Source organism: Cyprinodon variegatus, unplaced genomic scaffold (assembly GCF_000732505.1).
Source record: "Cyprinodon variegatus isolate N-32 unplaced genomic scaffold, C_variegatus-1.0 Scaffold638, whole genome shotgun sequence".
In the NCBI taxonomy this organism is placed as follows: Eukaryota; Metazoa; Chordata; class Actinopteri; order Cyprinodontiformes; family Cyprinodontidae; genus Cyprinodon; species Cyprinodon variegatus.
Window position 1 is genome coordinate 464,446 of NW_015151091.1, and position 19,428 is coordinate 483,873.

A 19,428-nucleotide genomic window follows, 5' to 3' on the forward strand; every position below is an offset into this window, starting at 1 on the left:
TATTTTATTATTGTATATAACGTTACATTGTTTCATTCTGTTGTAAGCCAGCTACAATGTACACTGTGTGGTTTGATGGTAGCTAATTAGCTAATTGTATCAACTGTATTGTTCTGTACAGTTTTCACGGTGCTAATGAAGATTTGGAGGCTTCATTAAATCAGTTCAAGAAATCCATTTGTGCTCGTCGTGCCTGAGGGGAATTACACATATATTAAACTCTGGAATGAATATCCCTATTCCAGATACCTTCAGTTTGTATGACTCAATCTGCTTCAAAATATTTAGAGTTGCAATGTTATCCTGAAAATAACTCCACAGTATAGTAACTTGTATGATACATTTTTATATTATTTCTGCTTTATTTACTCAAATATTTGTAATAAATTTTGGTAAGACTTTCCATATTTGTAATTTTGAAGTACAAATAATTAAAATTAACTTTCATTTTGCTCTTGTTTGAATCCAACAACAGGCTACAAACCGCTCGTGACGATCCAGGAAGAAGGTGTCGTAAATGAATTTGATTGGTTAACTTCAAATTTACGTAGATTGTGGCCGTCCAATCATGTCCAAGAAGGGCGTTCGTTCATGTTTGATTGGAGAGTTCGATGCTTGGCTAACGTAAATCGAGATTAGTGAGTTCGGGTCCGTTGAATCTTTAAAAACCAATCACATATCGGTAAACAGAGTCTTTATCAGCGGTATGAGTTGATGTTCCGATCGAATTCAGGTAAATCTGGCCTGTTCGGCCTTAATATAGCGAGATAGTGGCATTTGTTCAGCTTCCACTGTTAGCGTTGGTTAGCTAAATGTTATGTCACACAGCCTATTACTTTGCTTGTAACTGTGTATTTACAAGTTAATAGAGAAGCAGCGAAATGTTACGCCATTTTATCTACATTGAGTGCTCTTGTGTTGTTACCTGGCCTGGTTAGCGTATGCTAACGGGACGTTAATGATACACCAGCTAACGGCGTCATTAAAGGCTACAATTTCCTGCATTTATTAATCCAGCAGACATGGTAGAGCCGACAGCACACTCGTTTTCATCCCTGAAGGAGGAGCTGGAGTTTTGGAAAGAGCAAGCACAAAAACACCAGCAAAGGTAGTTCAACGTGGTGTTGTGTTTCTGATTGGTTTGGGGTGAAGCTGAACACATTCTCATCACCAGGGCGGATGAGGCTCAGGAAGAGCTGCAGGAATTCCAGCAGATGAGTCGAGACTATGAAGCAGAGCTGGAGACAGAGTTAAAGCAATGCGAGGGTCGAAACAAAGAACTGCTGCTGGACAACAACAGACTTCGAATGGAGCTAGAAAACACGAAGGTACATAAACACTAGACTTCTCTTTAAGGCCAAGTGCAGGCAATCATTACAACCTCTGATCAAATATGTTTTTTCTCTTTGTTTTTGTTTTCAATGCTTGGGGTTATTTTTAGTGTATTTTACCTGTTGCGGGCACCAAGGGGCCCTCAGGGGCTCATGGGGTGCTCACATCTTCTGAAAGCAGCACAACTTATCAGTGGACTTAGATTGAAATTTTAATTTTTTTCTTTTGCCCTTCTATTTTAATAATTGATGGAGAATTTCATCAATTTAATCATACAACGTATTTAAGCATTTACAGGGATTTCAAAATGACAATATGTTTCAAAATAAAAATATGTATTTTGTATGAATTTAATGTGAAAGTGGATCCCTCCCTTCCTCCTTCCATTCTTCCTTCATTTCTCCACTCTTTCCTTCCGTCCTTCCTCCATTCATTCCTTCCTCCATTCATTCCTTCCATCATTCCTTCCTTCATTCTTTCCTTCCATCCCTTCCTCCATTCCTTCCTTCCATCCTTCTTCCATTCTTTCCTTCCATCATTCATTCCTTTCATTCCTTCCTTCATCCTTCCTCCATTCATTCCTTCCATCATTCTTTCCTTCCATTCCTTCCTCCATTCATTCCTTCCATCATTTATTCCTTCCATCCTTCCTCCATTCATTCCTTCCATCATTCCTTCCTTCCATCCTTCCTCCATTCATTCCTTCCATCATTCTTTCCTTCCATTCCTTCCTCCATTCATTCCTTCCATCATTTATTCCTTCCATCCTTCCTCCATTCATTCCTTCCATCATTCCTTCCTTCCATCCGTCTTCCATTCATTCCTTCCTTCATCCCTCCATAATTCTTTCCTTCCATCCTTCCTCCATTCATTCCTTCCATCATTCCTTCCTTCCATCCTGCCTCTATTCATTCCTTCCATCTTTCCTTCCATCCCTCCTCCATTCATTCCTTCCCTCCTTCTTTCCTTTCTTCCTTAGAGCAACATAGAGCACTGCATAATTGTGAGGTGCCTGAAAATTGATCAGTTTTTATTCCGTTTTGTGGGAGTACGATTCTGAAAGTAATGTGATTTTGTTTTTTTCTTTTACAAGTAAATTTAAACCGATACCCCTAAATAAGACCATAGATGACCTTTGAGATTCACTTCATTTGAAAATAACATAGACTAGCCTGTAATTTAGAATTCAATAAAAATCAAGCTGTTTTGTGAAAAGTTCATATGTTATTTTTGAAGGGGAAATAAAATAAAAAAGTCACGAGGGCCACGGAGCACAGCAGAAAGGGCAGAAGTATCGGAGAAGCTTAAAGCAGGGTTAATTATATCAACTAATGAATGGAGGTGACATGAAAGTGCTATCAATCTAACCAGACTCAGCCATCCACCCATACTGACAGACTGGGAACATATTTCTAACTGGGTGAGAGGTTAGAATGTCTCAAAAAGCAGAGCTTAATCATACTGAGAATCTGTGGCAGGTTTCGGAAATTAATGTTCTCACATACTTTCTTTTTAGTATGATTGAGCTATTTTGCTAAATAGAATCATTGGAAATTTAACTTCTGGGTTTGCAAAACTGGTAGAGGTTTGAATCGGGAATTAAATAAAAAAAATGGCTCTACAAAGTATTCATTCAGGGGGATTAAATACAAATGCATTTCATACATCTCAATTTATAAAAGATAAAAAAAAAAAAATTTATTTTATTTTCAACTTCCAACAAATATGCACAACTGTCTTTTTTCGGGTTAATTATTGGCTGTATGGGACATTGAAATGTTAAGGGCATGAATACATCTATGATGCAGTGTAGAAAGAGGAACATTACTGGAGGAAGTTCTGAGGTTATTTTCAAAACAGAGCTGAGCAAGCCCCTTCAATAATTCATAATACTGGCTGCATAGATTGACCTTTAACCTCGTGCAGCTAGAAGTGTTTGCTGATCCCTCTATGTACCATCTGTAGGAGAAATTGGAGTTACAGCATTCAGAAGCCTTCAGACACATCTCAACACTAGAGGAAGATCTGGCAGAAACCAGGGCGGTTAGAGACCATCTGCAGAAGTACATCAGAGAATTAGAGCAGTCTAATGATGACCTTGAGAGGACAAAAAGGTTAGTGGTTTATTACAATATACCGTGGTGTGTGTTTGTATCTATCTGTGTATCCATCTCTCTCTCTCTCTCTCTCTCTCTCTCTCTATCTCTCTCATATATATATATATATATATATATATATATATATATATATTCACTACCGTTCAAAAGTTTGGGTCACATTAAAATGTCCTTATTTTGAAGGAAAAATTTTGAAAATCTTATTTCATATTTGAAAATCTTATTTAAAATACAAATCATTATTTCTAACCTAGTCAATGTCTTGACTCTATTTTCTATTCATTTCACAACGTATGGTGGTGAATAAGTGTGACTTATTCACCACCAAACTTTTGAACGGTAGTGTATATCTGTATCTATATATAGATATATATAATAAAATACTGCTCAAAAATGAATATGGGAAACCGTATAGCTCCTAGCTTTAGCTAGTGACGTCCGGAGGCCCCCATGCTTAATGAATTGGTGCTAGGAAGTGCTTCCTCTTCCTAACTCCTTTCCTGGTTGGGGGTGTTTGGATTGAGCATAAATGTCAGTATTCCCAATTATGAAGAGAACAAAAAAGATTCAATAATTCACTAGATTCAGTAATTCACCCATTCACACACTGATGGTGCATAGCTACACTGGGAAATGATCTAGAAATAAGTAAAAATGTCTTAAATTAAGTGCATTTACGCTTGATTTGAATAGGTAAATGAGATTGTTTGCCAATGGAATGAGTGTTTTTACTCTTAAATAAAATAATTCGATAATATGCACTTGAAATAAGACTATGCAATTGTGTTTTCTTATTTTAAATCTGAATTGTCTAGCTCCATAGGAAACATGTCTTTTTTAATTCAAGAAAAAAATGTACTTATTTTAAGAAAAAATTACTTATCTAGATTTCCATTTTTTCCAGTGTATGATATAGCCACAGCTGCTTTGCTTAGATGGGGCAGAATAATTATTGGGACAGGTCAGGAACACTGGAGAATTAGCTAAATATATTCACCCCAGAGCTGTTTTTCTGCTTTCATCCTTTTTTAAACCAGTACAACACTTTGGATAGACCTGCTCTAGACACACGCATGTGTTACGTTTTATAAGATTAAACCCAACCAGTAAAGGTGACTGACTGTGACATGTCCAGGGCTACTATCATGTCTCTGGAGGACTTTGAGCAACGCATGAACCAGGTCATCGAGAGGAACGCCTTTCTGGAAAGTGAGCTGGATGAGAAGGAGAACCTGCTGGAGTCTGTTCAGAGGCTCAAAGATGAAGCCAGAGGTATGCAGACATATGATAGTTTCATTTCTGTGTTTGCTGCCAAGCTATGGGGCCTGTGTTCACAGACCGGATAGAAGCAGATTAAAACAAAAGTGTGCGGCATATACTTTAAAATGTTTTGCTGTGAGGTGGAGATGCTGCACCGTTGTAGAACATTCAGAGTACTGAAAAGTAATGGTTCAGTTCAGATTTACATTCGCTGTCTGTCAGATCTTCGTCAGGAGCTGGCCGTACGTCAGAAGGAGAGACGACCGTCCAGCAGCCTGGGCAAAGACTCTGATCGCTCAGAAATGCGCTGCTCCTCCCCTCCCATCCCCATCACACCGTCCAAACCTGCGGGCTCATACATGACTCCACCTGCATCCAGCATCCGCAGGGGTAACGACAAACTAATAGCCATGGACCAGGAAGAACAAATCATTTTGGTTCTTGACTTTTAACTCTATGGCTGCCTTCTTTTACTCCGCAGGAGACGGCCTAACAGGAACACCTCTGACTACATCTGCTAGGATATCTGCGCTGAACATCGTCGGGGAGCTGCTAAGAAAAGTTGGGGTAAGGATATTATTTATTTACATATATCTTCTTCTCAAATTAGGATCGTTGACCTTGCTGACTTTATAATTGCTTTCAGAATCTGGAGTCTAAACTGGCGTCATGTCGAGAATTTGTCTACGACACATCTGTCAGCAGACCGGCGCTCCCTGCTGGCCCGTGTAGTCCTTCAGGCTTAGACCCTGGTCCTGAGGCCCCAGCAAGCAGCTTCAGTCCTCCTCCTCAATACGACAGGTTAGAAAGATGATCTAAATAACCTGTTTCGATTATGTGAAAGATTTATTTATCATCTGATGCAACTTGTCTTTCAGTTTGGTGAAGCGGTTGGAGTTTGGACCAGCTCCTCCAAGAGGGGTCTCCCATGGTCTCCAATCTCCACAGGGAGGAGTCAAGATCCTGCTGTGAGATGGTTTGATAGGGCGAAGCATGTCTTCCTCCCTCAACTAAATAAACACAATGAGCTCAACTGTCCTCACAGAGGGCCTTCCTTCCTTCAGCTGAACGCCAGAAAGCTGCTCCCTAGTTAAGAAAGCAGAACCCACCACTCATCTTTTCAACTGTACGTTTGTTCCTGTATGGCGTTTAGGACCTTGTTTATTAGCGCTTTCTGTGATGGATCAAAGCACACCTAACTCTTAGCGAAGCTGCTGCACCTGCCTGCTCATCACGGTGTACGTGAGAGTAAAAGTGGGACAATGAGCCTTTGCAGGGACCAAAAACCTGCTGGTTTTAGATTTTATCAAACGTTTTGTTTTTGACCAAAGCTGTGATCAAATGTAAATGGATATAAATCCAATGAGTTGGGTTAATCTGTTAATAACAAACCCATTTTGTCCCATGCTTCCATTACATACCCATCATCAAACCATTTTGTATCATTTTCATAGATCTTTTGAATTAAAGTCATTTAAATATATATATTTTTTTCTTAAATGTTTTGTGATGACTTTAAATCACCTCTTTTTCTCATCCCTGCCTGATCAAACCAAAATATTTGCCGGTTAGCTGGTAGATTGTTTTCAATAAGTCTGATGGCAACATTTCATTGTAGGAGACGGTGTGATTTAGTTTTAAATTCTTAGTTTTCAAAGTGGATAATTTTGACAAAGTTAAAGGTATGATGGGGCAAAGAATCAGGATTCAATATTTTTTGATGTAAGCCTGGTCTGTAATGTTTTCAGTAAATAATATGCCAATGAATGAGAGAAAGTATCATTCAAAGCTAATGTGATGCCAGATTCATGGCATCGAATCAAGCTTTGGAAAAGAAAGGTATAACTTAATCTAACTGGTTTTATTTCAAACTAAATTATTCTCCTCCTGCTGATAAAATATATACAAAATATTGATGTAACCTTTTACGTATAAAGACTAAAAAAATGAATTAAAACAACTAAATATAGTTTGTTAGCCTATTGCACAGAAGGATAACAAATCTGTTGGATAGCAGCATATCTTTCAATTTATATTATAAACTGCATTACCTTTAAAAAGAACCTTATAAAGCCCTTACTGCCTGAGTTTGTTTAAATAGTTAAAGCAGTCATTTTTTGCCTTCAAGCAGGTGTTATAAATATACAAAAAGTACATTAGATTAAGATACTTAGATTGCCAATTAGTTACCGTAAATAAGGCATAATTGGGTAGAACTACACCATGGTGTGTACTAAATATTAAATATCCCACTTTGGCTGCATTAAAAACAGACGATATGAGGCAGATTGGCTGCAGTACTCTACATGTGTGCATTATTCTAATACTTCCAGAAAAGACCTGTTTGGCTATTTGAACATATGTGGTGGCAAAAAAGAAAAGAAGTTGAAATCAAAACGTTATGACCCATCAGTCTCACTGAGGTTACTCTGCTATACAAAAGTTGGTTCATGACTCATGAGGTGTTTTCCACCTGATTATCGTACAGTGAGTAATGGCCCAAGAGTAATGAAAGGAAATGTCATGTTGCCTTTTATATTTCTACTCTTCTGTCATACATATTCCTGCTACTACTGATTAATTTTGTTGCTCTCCTATTGTGAAGAGTTTTTTTGTGTTTCTGAGGGTTATAATTATCAATTTCTTATGTTTATGCTTTAATTCTTAAATTATATTTAATGATTTTGGGAGACATCTATAGAATTTGGATGCAATAATGAATGTTTAAGTCTTTTTTAACATGATGCAAGAAAAGGGTATAACACAATATTGTTTAACAGGTTTAAGATATGCATCCTTTGAGGTTATCTATGTAATATTGGACATTCTTACCGGGATTGATCGCTTGCAACGACTTGTTTTATTTAGGGTTTCTGTAAGGTTATAAATCCTAAACTAAACATGTGTACTTTGTCCCATTGTTCATGCATTCCCTCTTTTTCTCTACTTTTCTTTTTATGTCCAGCAATTTCCTTGGAGTAGGAATTTGGGATTCATAAAGCTGTGGTAAAACTAGAGGATAGCAAAAAGCAGAGGTTCACATGTTCCAGTAGAAGCTTTGTTGTTTAGCATCATAAAAAAAGCAAAAACACTGAAAAAAAAGTTAAACTGTGATGAGCCCTTTGTGAGCTGGATATAACCCTTCATTTTTAACTCAGATTATTTAACTTCATGTCAGGTTACATCTGTCTTGTCAAGTTTTATTTTCTTAGTTTTAGTAAGTCTTCAACTACTTGATGAAACCCTACCATTAGTTAATGTGCAGATATCAGTTGCATATTTAAACATGTTTGTTGTTATGAGAGCAGAAATGTCTCTTGCTGCTAGTAATCCTGAACCACTGTGTATTTTCTGTAGCCTCTCTGAAAATGCTGTTTGTGTCTGAGGCAAAACTCCAAAGGTGAGCATTTCTAGTTTTGGGGTCAGGAAGATGTTCTACACCCCTGATTTATAAAGTTATGTTATACTGGAGCCCTTGAATGACTCTCATTTTAGGTTTATTCAAAGTGGAAAAACGTCTAAACTGGAACATACCCATTTTTCTCCCAGCTTGTTTACAGTTTTTCCTCAATAAATGTGGGCTTGTTTGCAGAATATGGTGCATTAAAAAAAACAAAAACTTTTTTTTTAGATCTTTATTTTTGTGCAAGTGGTTCAACAATTAAAGAGTACAAAAAAGTGTCATGTAAACAATAGTTGATAATACGAAGATTTCATTGGTTTAAATGTGGAGAATAGTAGAACATGTACAGTAAATTTGAACATATGGAAAATAAAATGAGTGCTGCCAAGTGCCCGATAGCAAGTTCATGATTAATTTTATGGGGGACAAACTTTGTCTGATCTCTAGTGGGCAAAATCATAAAGACATCCTGGTACAGGAAAGGTGCAAATACTCTGTGACTTAAAAAAAAACAAGTCTGGGTTAATATATTTTTCAGATATAAAAGTCAGCACTGACTGGATGCAGAAAGCCAAAACTACACATCCAATCTGAACCCATTTCAGTACTGCTGTGAAACGATAACAGCAGTCACAGGCAACAGGACGACAGTCACTGATATTAGTTACATGTTTGTTTAAAGTGGGTGTTGATAAAAGGCTTTTAAGTCTGTGGAGAAAACATTGAATAAGAAAGAATCAGTCATTCAGTGCAGTACAAACAGTGTTTGTTAGAAACAGCAAATCACATCAGAGCCGCCCAAAAGACTCCTTGTGAACATCAAGTCCTGATGGTTTGTGTTAAGAACGTGTGCTACAAAGCATTAACTGTTAACTACCGGAAAAAAAAAATGGTAGGAAAATAAATGTTTAGAAATGACGTAAAGGATAACAAAGCAGGGTTTTGACACAACCTTTAGGTGCAGACATTCCCCAGAACTCTAAACCCTCCACCTGATTTCCAAAATATCTTATTCTGAGGACTTGGTTCCATTGAAGTCATTTTGGGTATCTCCTTCCTCCTCTGAGGCGTCTTCAACCACCCTTCGGCCTCCACCCATACGCCGTGGTGCGCTGCTGAAGGAGGGCTCCGTTCCACGTCTAAAACGCCACAGAGGCATAAAGGCACGAGAAAGACACATACAAAAACACAGCACAGTGAGAGGAGCGCAATGACGCCTGTACTCATTAGATTTTGTGTAAAACCCAGTCATGTGTTGCACACTGCAAGGAGGATCAATGAGACGCAGAACAAACAGATTGTGCTTCGGTTACTGCTAAAGCACGCCGGTTATCTTTGTAACTCATTTAAGTCCTTCCTCAGGAAAATGAGTTTGGTTTATGACACTTAAACCAAGCACTGAGTGAAAGATGGCCATCAGAAATAGGGGATTGATTAAAACTAAACAATATAGTTTCAAGATTTTTTTTTTTTTTCTTGAAATAGATGAGCCATATTTCCCTCAGTTAGGCTCAATGGAAGAAATAAGAGCATTTAGAGTGAGCATGGAGGATGAAAAGACTGTAAATAAATGAGAAATGGTGATGGGCAACTTTGAATGCAGAGGTACCTGCTGTGTTACTCCTTAGGCTCAGGGTTGCCTCTGTAATAGAGATGGACAGGATTGTTTTGCTTCTACTCAGCAAATATAGAAACATGGATTCTAATATCCTGTAATGTTTGTAGTGAAGAGTCACTTTATAGTCAAACTGGCCAATTGTAAAGTGAGATGCACTCTGAAGGACTTGAACAAGGTCCTTAACAGCATTCTTCAGTACAACACAGATTCTTAAAAAAGTGTTTAACAAACTAAACAATTTCAAAACGCTCAAACTATTTGGGTATTTAAGTAAAACTGCAAAACCAATATATAATCTACAGGTTTATCCTTTGAACATTTTCATAACTGTTCTGTTTAGCACACATTTAAATATATGCATTATGGGCTTTTATGCACATGAAAGTAGTACATAACTAAAGTTGGAGGATAATGATGCATAGTTTTAAATCCTTTTTTGGGTCAAAGAAAATTCTGAAGTGTGCAGCTGATGGCTGTGGGGAAATGAATGTAGGTGGCTGGAGGGAAGTCTTAAAAGATAGGAGGATATTGAACTTCCAGAGCCAAAATGGTGTGCTTGGATCAAAGTACTACTTATTAGAATGGCCTAGCCAAAGTCCTGAGAATCTTAGTACAGCGATGCTCTCCATCCAATCAGACTGTGCCTAATCTAGTTTCAGGAAGCATAGTGCCTGGTTTTAGTCTCTAATCTGCCCAGTCTAGTCACCAAATAGGCAAAGCTAGTAGAGACCTCACAAACCGGGCTCATGGGTGTAATTACAAGCCACACTTTGAGGTTTCATTTTGTAACCGGGCCCCATTCTCCTCACAATTTCAGTTAGGTTCTACTTAGTATGTACCTTGTAAAACCCACACAAAATACATTCAAGTTTCTAAAAATGTGACAGAATATTAAATTAATTTAGGGTTTTGAATATGTTTGCATGGGGCAGTAAAACTGATTTTTTTAAAGGTACTTAGGGCAAAATAAACAATGAGGAGCAGAAACAACACATCACCTACCTGAGTTTGTTCTTGAGGGAGCTGACTTCACGGGTCATGGCATCATTGGCCTCAGTGGCTTCATCCAACTCGCGCTGCAGCTTCCTGCGGGCAGCTGTGGCACGCTGAGACTCCTCCTCTGACTCCTCTAACTGCCTCTTCAGCTGCTTCATACGAGTATTTGCCTTCTCTGCCTGGTGGATTAACAGAAGTGATCATCTAACTGAGAACACTGCTTTTTATCTGTAGGGCTGTTGCTTGTTTGTGTGAACCAAGCCATGGCAAAAATAAAGTATTTATTATACTTTCTTTTGGTTTCAAGTTAGTCATCTAATACACAGAAAGAAAAGTTCAGTGTAAGCATGTAGAAAGATTGCCAATCTTCCTGTGAATTAACTACCCAACAGATTGACCCATCAAGATCTATTGTGAGAGCCTAACACCCCACAGCTACAACTCACAATCAGCACGCCTCAAGTAGCACATTAAATGTTAACATTTAAAATGATACTAGCAGGAAATGACTAAATAACTGAGTTGATTGAATGGTTTATTGCAGATGGTCTTCTCTATATGGCAGCAATGACCACAATAGATACTGCATGCCTCCAGCACAAGTGAATTTGCATTTTTACCTGATCTTTGTATTGCTCTGACTGTTTTCTTTCATCTTCCAGCTGAATCATCAGGTCCTTGAGCTTCTTGTCCTTCTGGCGCATGTTTTTGGCACTAGCCTGCTTATCTCTAAGATGACATAAAAATGAAACAAATCAGCTCATGTTCGGAAGCAATACACAATTATTTTATTTGCTCCTCACCTATTCTCCTGCTCCAGCTGTTCCTCCAACTGTGCCACCTTAGCCTCCAAGGCAGTGATGGAGGACTTAAACTTGGACTTGACCTGGTTCTCCATCTCCTGCAGCTTGGCCTTCAGCTCCTTATTTTGGCGCTCCATCTGCTGCCGGGCACTGTCGTTTTTCTGAGAGGTGGTGCGCTCTGTCTGCAGCTCATTCTGCAGCTGCTCCACCTGAAAAAGAAATACATCCAGAGTTAATGTTGAAGGCTGCCAGTTTCATTACGCCGTTATTCGAGGAGCTTCTCCGACTGCAGCACCTGCTGGCCACTCTTCCTCAGTCGGTCGTTGAGGATCTCCATGTTGCTCGACTCCTCCTCAAGCTCCTCCTCCAACTGGCTTATCTTGGCTTCAAGACGGCGTTTATCATCCGCCAACGCAGATCTATAACAATGGATAAATGGCACGGAAATTCGATTCAATTATACTTTCTTGATCTAAAAGGGAAATTAAATGTTGAAGTAACTCTTGGGGTTTATTTACAACATGTGGTTTGTATGTTAATGACTGAAAGCAGGTATTAAAATGTCATCTTCTCACATTTTACCTCACAAATAAAATGAAAGCTAGAATATTCAACCCACTTTCCAGAAGAGTTGCTTGCCAGCTCATCAGAAAGTTCATCTCTCTCAGCCTCTGCCTGCTTCCGTGCTCTTTCAGCTGCAGCCAGGTCCTGGAAATGGATTAGAGTTGCTTCTTCCAGTTACTAAGAATCCTCTGATTGCACAGAGATTTTTACCATGTCAGAAATCTGTCATATCACCTCCTGTAACTGCATGAGCTCCGCCTCCAGACTCTTTGCCTTTCTCTCGCTCTCCTTAGCAGAGGACAGCACCTCTTCCCGTGCAGCGTGAGAATCCTCAAGCTCCCTCTGGTAGTCCTTCATTTGGGCCTGGACGGAGAAACAAATGAAGAGAACAGAGAGAGACAGAACACATCTTAAATGGTTTATTTGGAATATTTACTGTACTAGAACCAAAGATCTCTGGCATTGTAGTAACTAGTCGTTATAATGGTCAAGGAATCTGTCCTAGGACTGCTTCTCAGAGAGTTGATGCTGGCTGAAAGCTTTTTCTTTAAAAGATCTTAGGAAAAAACACCGATCTGATATGGGTTACAAGCTTTAAACAAGGTAACTGTATGGCTTGTCCAACTCTTAAACTGATGAATAGAATAAAGTAAAGCAGAAATGTGAAGCAGAAGTAAAAAGACACTGAAAACTGCATCAAGGGTTTTCATTCAGTATCAAACCACTATACTCCAACACCCTAAACAGTAATAACTTTAAAACGAACTGAAGAGATGCACATGTAGTGGAAGCAATGGTCAACAGGACAGCTTCACTTTGCAAATCTAGCCTCCATGGGGCAGTAGTATTAAGAAGAGAGCCTTAAGAAGACTCATTTTTAGTTTCTCAAAAGTTGTGACTAAATAAATGTAAACATTTTTGTGAACTTCCAACATTTAAAATAGTGGCAGCAAGAACATGCTTTAAGAAACTGTATCTAAGGGCCCTGTCACACCTTGCAAATTTAGACAGCGTATTTTTTCAAATTTGGGTGTATAGATAGAGTATTCATAACGAGTCCAGAGGGCATGTCCAACGACAGCCTAACTTATGCATGACACACGGCAAAGTAATGCTCATGAAATGATGCACATGCCAGTGTCCTGAGGGGGGCAGCAGTGCGCCCAGAGGCGCCTGGCCTACATAAAAAGATTTATTCGATCAAGATATTAACCTAGATGCTGTTTACCGCCGCTAAAAATTAAAAAAGAAAAAGAAAGAAGGTTTGCAGTCGCAGCAGATTCATGTTGCTATCATCATGTCTGCTAGGGAGTTCGTTGGTCATGGCCATAGGCGTAAACACAGGGAGGATCCATCACACTCATTTTCACGCTCACCGTATGCTCTAATTTCTCAACATACTCACCGCTTATAACTTATACAAAACGTACCCATAACTTCTACAACTTATGTGTTTTTTTCCAGATTTTTCGTACGTCAGGGATACGCTGGCTAAATCTCCAAGGCGTGACAGGGCCATTAGTAGGAAAAAGCCATCTGGTTAGTTGAATGGAAGGTGGCTGAAGCATAAAACATGGCAATTCTTAAAGAAAACCCATTTTGAGGCAATAAAGACTTGAGCATATTTTCATCTTCAAGTGGGAAAATGACCTTGAACATACAAAATGAGCTGCAATGGAAGAGTTTAGAACAAAGCACACGTTTGAATGGCCAAGTCAAAGTCCAGACCTAAATTCAGCCAAATTAAACAGATACCCATCATCCATTCTGTCTGGTCCTCAGTTAGATTCACAGCCCTGAAGTTTGGGATTGTAACATGACAGATCTGACTAATTTTAGAGGCTTTAAAATACGTTAAAAGACACCACATGCACAATAAAACATGAGCCCCATGCACAAAGGCCCAAAAGAAATCTAGGAATGCTCCCTCTTGTAGATTCCACTCATCCATCCCCTCACTCTCACCTGGAGCTTGCGAAGCTGCTTGATGGCCTCATCTCGTCCCTTATTGGCCGTCTCTATCTGACTCTCCAGATCTTTCATGTCCGTCTCCAGCTTCTTCTTGGCTGCTGCAGCCTGGGTTCTCTGTTTACGCTCATCTTCCAGCTCTGTCTCCAGCTCACGGACCTGCAGTTTGTGTGAATTAGCATTTAATATTTAAATTAAAGCCTCTTTCTAATTCGAGCTGAAAATAATCAGTTGTAGTTCTAAAGGCTTTTTTACCTGCTTAATGAGCTGCCTCTTCTTCTCCTCTCCCATCTCATCCCGCCCTTGAAGGTCTCTTTCAAACTGGGCCTTCAAGGCCTGCATGTTGACCTCAAGGCGCAGTTTGGCATCTTCAGCTGCCTGCAGCTCATCCTCCAGCTCCTCTAGCTGGGTCTTCATCTCCTCCACCTGGGCCTCCAGGCCTCGTTTGGACTTCTCCAACTCATGTACCTGCAATCAGCATCTTTTCAAATTAACAAGGAGGCTGAAAATAATTTCTAGGCAAAAATCTACTGACAGAAGTTTCAGGAACTAACATTTTTTCCAACATCATCCTTGGAACTGATCAGGTCTTCCATCTCAGTCTTCAGGGCCTTGTTGGCCCTCTCCAGCTCCTCTCTGGAATCTTGGGCTTCCTCCAGAGCCCTCGCCAGTGACAGAGCCTTGGTTTCCTTTTCTCTGGCCTCGGCTTCTGCACGATCTCTTTCATCTGCATATTTACTGGAGATGCTCTTCTCCTCAGCCAGCATCTGAAGGTCAGATGAAAACATCACCCGTTTAATGCAATTACATATTAATGCAACATATTAATTTCTGGAACATTTGAATTTGAACAAATTTCACTTAAATTCAAAACCGGAATGATTGATTTTCGAGTTACCTGATCAAACTTCTTCTGCTTCTTCTCCAGGTTGGACACAACCTGTCTCTGGTTGTCCAGGTCCATCAACGTGTCCTCCAGCTCCTGCTGCAGACGGTTCTTGGTCTTCTCTAGCTTATCGTATGCAGAGGCCTTCTCTTCAAACTGAGTGTTGGCTGCCTCCAGGTCTCTTTGCAACCGCTTTTTCCCCTCCTCCAGAAGCTCTATATTACCAGACATCTCCTCCATCTTCTTCTTTGCATCTGATAACTGTAAGGACAGAAAAATATTGTTTTTTTTTATTTCACTTAATTCTCTATATTGTTTAAAAAAAAGAAATAATTCTTGACCTGGATGTTGAGGGTGGAAACATGGCGCTCCACGTTCCTCTTGGCCTCCGTCTCCTCCTCCAGCTGCTCCTGCAGGCTGTTCTTGTCATCTTCTGCTTGTCGCAGCTTTGTAGAGATCTGCAGTTTCTGACGTGTCTCCTCGGCCAAAAGCTCCTGTGAATAAGCAATGGTTGAGAGGGGGGCAGCTTTCCAGCTCCAAAGGTATTACAGCATAAAAAAAGGTCCCACGTCGAGTTTCACCATTTCAGCACATACCTGTGTATCTTGGAGCTGGGAAGAAAGGCTTGAAACATCTTTGCTTAGTTTGATATTCTTGCCCTCTGCTTCATTCAATAAGTTTGTCACACTCTCCAGTTCAATCTGCAAAGGGGAAAAATACCTCTAAGCTTTCCTGTATTCCAATATTTCAATCCCAGTACTTATTTCAGAAAAAAGCAGAACAAGAAATAACTTGCAGTGATCTTAGAGCAGCGCTCCCCCAGCTCAGCCTTTTGCTTTTCACTATCAGAGAAGCGGGACTGCAGATCCGCCATCTGACCCTCCAACTTCTTCCTCTTGTGCTCACCATCCTGTTTGGCCTGAGTGAGCGAGCGCACCTCCATGGTTAATTCAGAGGTTTCCTTCTCCAGAGCTTGTTTAGCCTTTTCAAGATTGGACTTCACCTGAACAGAAAATTGGAAAGTCATTAAAGCTACTACTAAAAAGGACAGCTTGTGGGTCAAAGACAAAGGCCTACTCGTTTGGACTGCTCCAGTTGCTCAGTCAGCTCCTCCACAGCTTGGGTGTGTTTCTGTCGCATCTCGTGTACTTGAGCCTCGTGTGTGCGGTTCTCCTCTTCCATGGCTCTCTTGAGCAGGGTCACCTCTTGCTCTCGTTTGGCTCTGTAGACGGACAGAGAACCAGCACAGTTTTTAGATTTTTATTAAATGCCTGAAAGAATGCTTTCATCATTTCCTTTTTAAATGACCCGCCTTAATTCTTGTTGAGTGGCAGTGGTATCTAGAGTGTCTTCCAGCTCTGATTTGAGTGCCTCCAGCTCCTCCCCGAGGTCCCGCTTGATCTTCTCTGCCTTGTTCCTGGCCGCTCGCTCAGAGTCAAGATCCTCCTGCAGGTCGGATATGTGTCCCTCCAGCTCTCTGATTTTCTTCAGAGCGTTGTTTTTCTGGGCAGTCTCATCTTCTAACCTGGCAAGATTAAGGGTAAACCTGGTGGTAACTTGAGCTCAGATCAGTTATTTATAACTTTATGAGGTAAATTAGAAATATTTTGAAATTTACATTTCTTATTTTGATGTTATTTTTTTAAACACTATTGGTAAATAAAGCAGTTTATAACTGTGTGTGGGAGGCAGAAAAAATACAGGAGAACCATGTTGTGCTTTGATTTTCTTGGCACACAGACTGAGCTTGAACAAATCTAAAAAAACATTGCTAAATAAATTGTCTGATTAGATGGAATATCATTTTCCAAGTTTAAGCTCATTAGAATTATATTTAACCATTCATGAGTTTTCTTCCAATCATGCATAGTATTCTGTTTTGTCACTTAATATTTTGTTGTTTTAGCATAAGTCATAAAATGTTTGTATGAGGTATGAAGACTTTTGCAGGTGCAGGATGTTACCTGGCCAATGCATTCTGTAATTCGTCCTCTTTCTTGGCAAGTTGAGCTTTAAGGTCTGCAATCTGAGCCTGCAAATCAGCTATTTGTTCTTGTAGGTCATGGGACTCCGCCTCCAACTTGCGCTTCGCCTTATCCAGCTCCTGGCGAGTCTTTTCTTCTTTCTTCAGGCGAACTGGAAGAGTTTAGAAATCAACTTAAGAATCTCACTATTAAAAACAACATATTGTTCCACATATTGATCAAACATCTGATGATTACCCTCCAACTCTGAGATCATGGACTCATGTTTATTTTTGAGCTTGGTGAGGTTCTTGGATTTCTCCTCTTCCTCTGCCAGGTTGGCACTAAAATCAGCAATTCGTTCCTCCATCAGCTTACGCTCCTACATTATAAAGCATCAATACTTTTAAATAAAGTCTCTCAGTAAATAACAACCAGAAGTCTGAGATTAATGGTTCTGGGTTGTTAACCACACCTTCAGAAGCTTGTTGTTTTGGTCCTCCATAACCAGAACGTCGTCCTCAAGCTTTTTTATCTTTCCTTCACAGGTCACCTTCTCCAGCTGCAGCTTCTGACGGGCATCCTCTTCCTCTTCTAAATGCTCCTCAAGTTCCTTTTGCAAGAAAAAAAAAAGAAAAAAAAAATCCAGAAATGAGTTTTATCTCCTGTCAATACAGAGATAAAAGAACACAAACTGCAAAACTAAACATCAGACCTGCATTTGCTGCTGCATCTTCTTTTTGTCCAGCAGTAGCGTCTGAGCACGTTCTTCCTCTTCATCCAGCCTGGCTTCCATCTCATGGAGGATCTCCTCCAACTCCTGCTTCTTAGCTGCCAGTCGGACCCTCATCTCCTCCGCCTCTGCGTACAGCTCTGTCTCTGCCTGGAGCTGCTCCTGCAGGGCATTTCTCTCCTCAACAACCTGTAACATAGAAAGTTAAATGATAAACAGCCTCCTTTCTTCTTTTGCTTCCTTTGGTAAATTTGAACACTAATGGCGTAATGGTTAATGGCTCGCTGGTCCCTTGTATTGGAGATATATAGATATAAAGAAATATGTAAAGAAAATAAATGGGCCTCTAAGCGGGACCCCATTAGCTTCACATCTGCCGCTGTCATGGTTGCCTTTAAGGATTTGAACTTTAATCTTTACTTGGACAAGTTGCTTTCTTCAACATCTCTTTACAAAAAAACAGCACAATAAAATAAAAACGGTGGCAACCTATGCTCAGCAGACCCAAGGTTCTGAGAAGGTGAGAAGAAGTAGTCCACAGAACAATGATTCACTTGAACGGAGTTCATTACAATAATTGAAGAGCAATGTAATAAAAACATGGATTATAGTTTCCATAGTTGTCTGTAGATGAAGGTTTTGACATTTGCCAACTGCCTTAAATGATTAAGTGACATTCTTTCGGGACCTCGGTCTTCTGGGCCTGGGGGTGTGCTAATATTTGGAGATGGCTATCCTTCATGATCATGTGTATAATTGCTATGTTCGATCTATTGTTGACCTTTTTTACTCTATTTTTTTCCCTCCGTCTTCCCTGCTTTGACCATTGTCCCCTGCTGGTGAGCCTCAGTTTTAAACACTTCTGATCTTCCTCCCTGTAAAATTGGCTCATTCAAGAAGCTCAAAGGACTAATAAAGGAGGCTGTCTCTGTTCTAGAAATTCCTCTAGAACCTCTTGAGATGATGTCACAAAGAAAGATTCTTTATAAAATGAAGAACATTAGCGACAACAATGACCATCCTCTTTAGAAGATTGTTAAACAACAGTGTCTTTAGTTTAGAACTTCTCCAGATCCAGCACTAGATATATATATATATATATTTATATAGCAGCAAATTAACTTTTTGATACTATTGCACTGTCAAATAAAAAATGTGATAGGTAGCTCTGGTGTCAGCCTTTACCTGAGTGTGTTTCAAGGTGATATCCTTCAGCTCTGATTCAAACTTTGTTGCCACCTCTTTGGCTCTCTGTAATTCTTCCTCCTTTAGGCCCATTTCCTCCTCCTGTCGGGTCACTTGTAGCAGAGGCTTGACCTGTTATTTGAAACGAAAATTTAAAAATCTTAAATTCAAAATTGTTTAAATTATTTATCTAGCCATATTCTTGATGAAAAACTATTAAGTTTTGTAAACAAAAGAATTTAAATGAGCATGCTTATATGTTAACTTCAATGTTTTGTGGAACTTTAAACTTAAGGCGTATTTTTTTTTATTACAGGTCCCAACTTGTTGCAGATTTTTACAAGGTAACAAATCAAATTATTTCTAAAGTTTGGAAAAACTTTTAGAAAAGAGCTCTAACTTTTTCCTTTAGAGGAAAACACATTGTGTTCTTCAGTATAAATTTTAACTGAAGGCTAATGGCCTAGTTATCTAAATAGACTGGTCAAGTTCTGGTGATGTAGAGCCTGCTAAAGTCAGGGAATCTCCAGGTGGGTTTGCAAATGATAAGCAGAGACATTATAGCCACGCTATTGATTTTCCATCACTTCAAACTTTTC

The 19,428-nt window shown here is 39.5% G+C and overlaps 2 protein-coding genes across 3 annotated transcripts in view; one reads left to right on the plus strand and one right to left on the minus strand.

Annotated features, from left to right (window-relative positions):
- The first annotated feature begins 561 nt into the window (after positions 1-561).
- On the plus strand, positions 562-8,307 carry nde1 (nudE neurodevelopment protein 1). 2 transcript variants are annotated; one of them, XM_015393355.1, is made up of 9 exons: positions 562-733; positions 1,018-1,108; positions 1,175-1,328; positions 3,298-3,446; positions 4,585-4,721; positions 4,932-5,099; positions 5,191-5,276; positions 5,356-5,510; positions 5,588-8,307. In XM_015393355.1, exons 1-9 carry the CDS (start codon positions 715-717, stop codon positions 5,679-5,681), a joined length of 1,053 nt encoding a protein of 350 aa, XP_015248841.1. In that variant the 5' UTR covers positions 562-714; the 3' UTR covers positions 5,682-8,307. The 2 variants fall into 2 exon arrangements, with proteins under 2 accessions (XP_015248841.1, XP_015248842.1); XM_015393356.1 differs by having other exon boundaries at positions 580-733; positions 1,021-1,108.
- Positions 8,308-8,394: 87 nt separating this feature from the next.
- Positions 8,395-19,428, minus strand: part of myh11 (myosin, heavy chain 11, smooth muscle) — a 30,163-nt gene continuing 19,129 nt past the window's right edge. The window contains exons 20-40 of the mRNA XM_015393354.1: positions 18,830-18,961; positions 17,627-17,833; positions 17,387-17,524; positions 17,170-17,293; positions 16,912-17,083; positions 16,260-16,472; positions 16,025-16,169; positions 15,744-15,950; positions 15,544-15,648; positions 15,289-15,441; positions 14,960-15,208; positions 14,616-14,828; positions 14,317-14,529; positions 14,059-14,220; positions 12,328-12,456; positions 12,149-12,237; positions 11,825-11,948; positions 11,530-11,738; positions 11,347-11,455; positions 10,733-10,905; positions 8,395-9,251 (exon numbers count right to left, since the gene is read on the minus strand). Of these exons, the coding sequence (XP_015248840.1) occupies positions 9,122-9,251; positions 10,733-10,905; positions 11,347-11,455; positions 11,530-11,738; positions 11,825-11,948; positions 12,149-12,237; positions 12,328-12,456; positions 14,059-14,220; positions 14,317-14,529; positions 14,616-14,828; positions 14,960-15,208; positions 15,289-15,441; positions 15,544-15,648; positions 15,744-15,950; positions 16,025-16,169; positions 16,260-16,472; positions 16,912-17,083; positions 17,170-17,293; positions 17,387-17,524; positions 17,627-17,833; positions 18,830-18,961 (3,396 nt within the window). The 3' untranslated portion in view covers positions 8,395-9,121. The remainder of the gene's footprint in view (positions 9,252-10,732; positions 10,906-11,346; positions 11,456-11,529; positions 11,739-11,824; positions 11,949-12,148; positions 12,238-12,327; positions 12,457-14,058; positions 14,221-14,316; positions 14,530-14,615; positions 14,829-14,959; positions 15,209-15,288; positions 15,442-15,543; positions 15,649-15,743; positions 15,951-16,024; positions 16,170-16,259; positions 16,473-16,911; positions 17,084-17,169; positions 17,294-17,386; positions 17,525-17,626; positions 17,834-18,829; positions 18,962-19,428) is intronic.

Bases quoted from the DNA above. Each gene is read 5' to 3' on its own strand.
- nde1 (XM_015393355.1), top strand. The intron at 1,329-3,297 runs GTACATAAACAC...TACCATCTGTAG, and splicing joins TGGAGCTAGAAAACACGAAG to GAGAAATTGGAGTTACAGCA. The intron at 3,447-4,584 runs GTTAGTGGTTTA...TGACATGTCCAG, and splicing joins GACCTTGAGAGGACAAAAAG to GGCTACTATCATGTCTCTGG.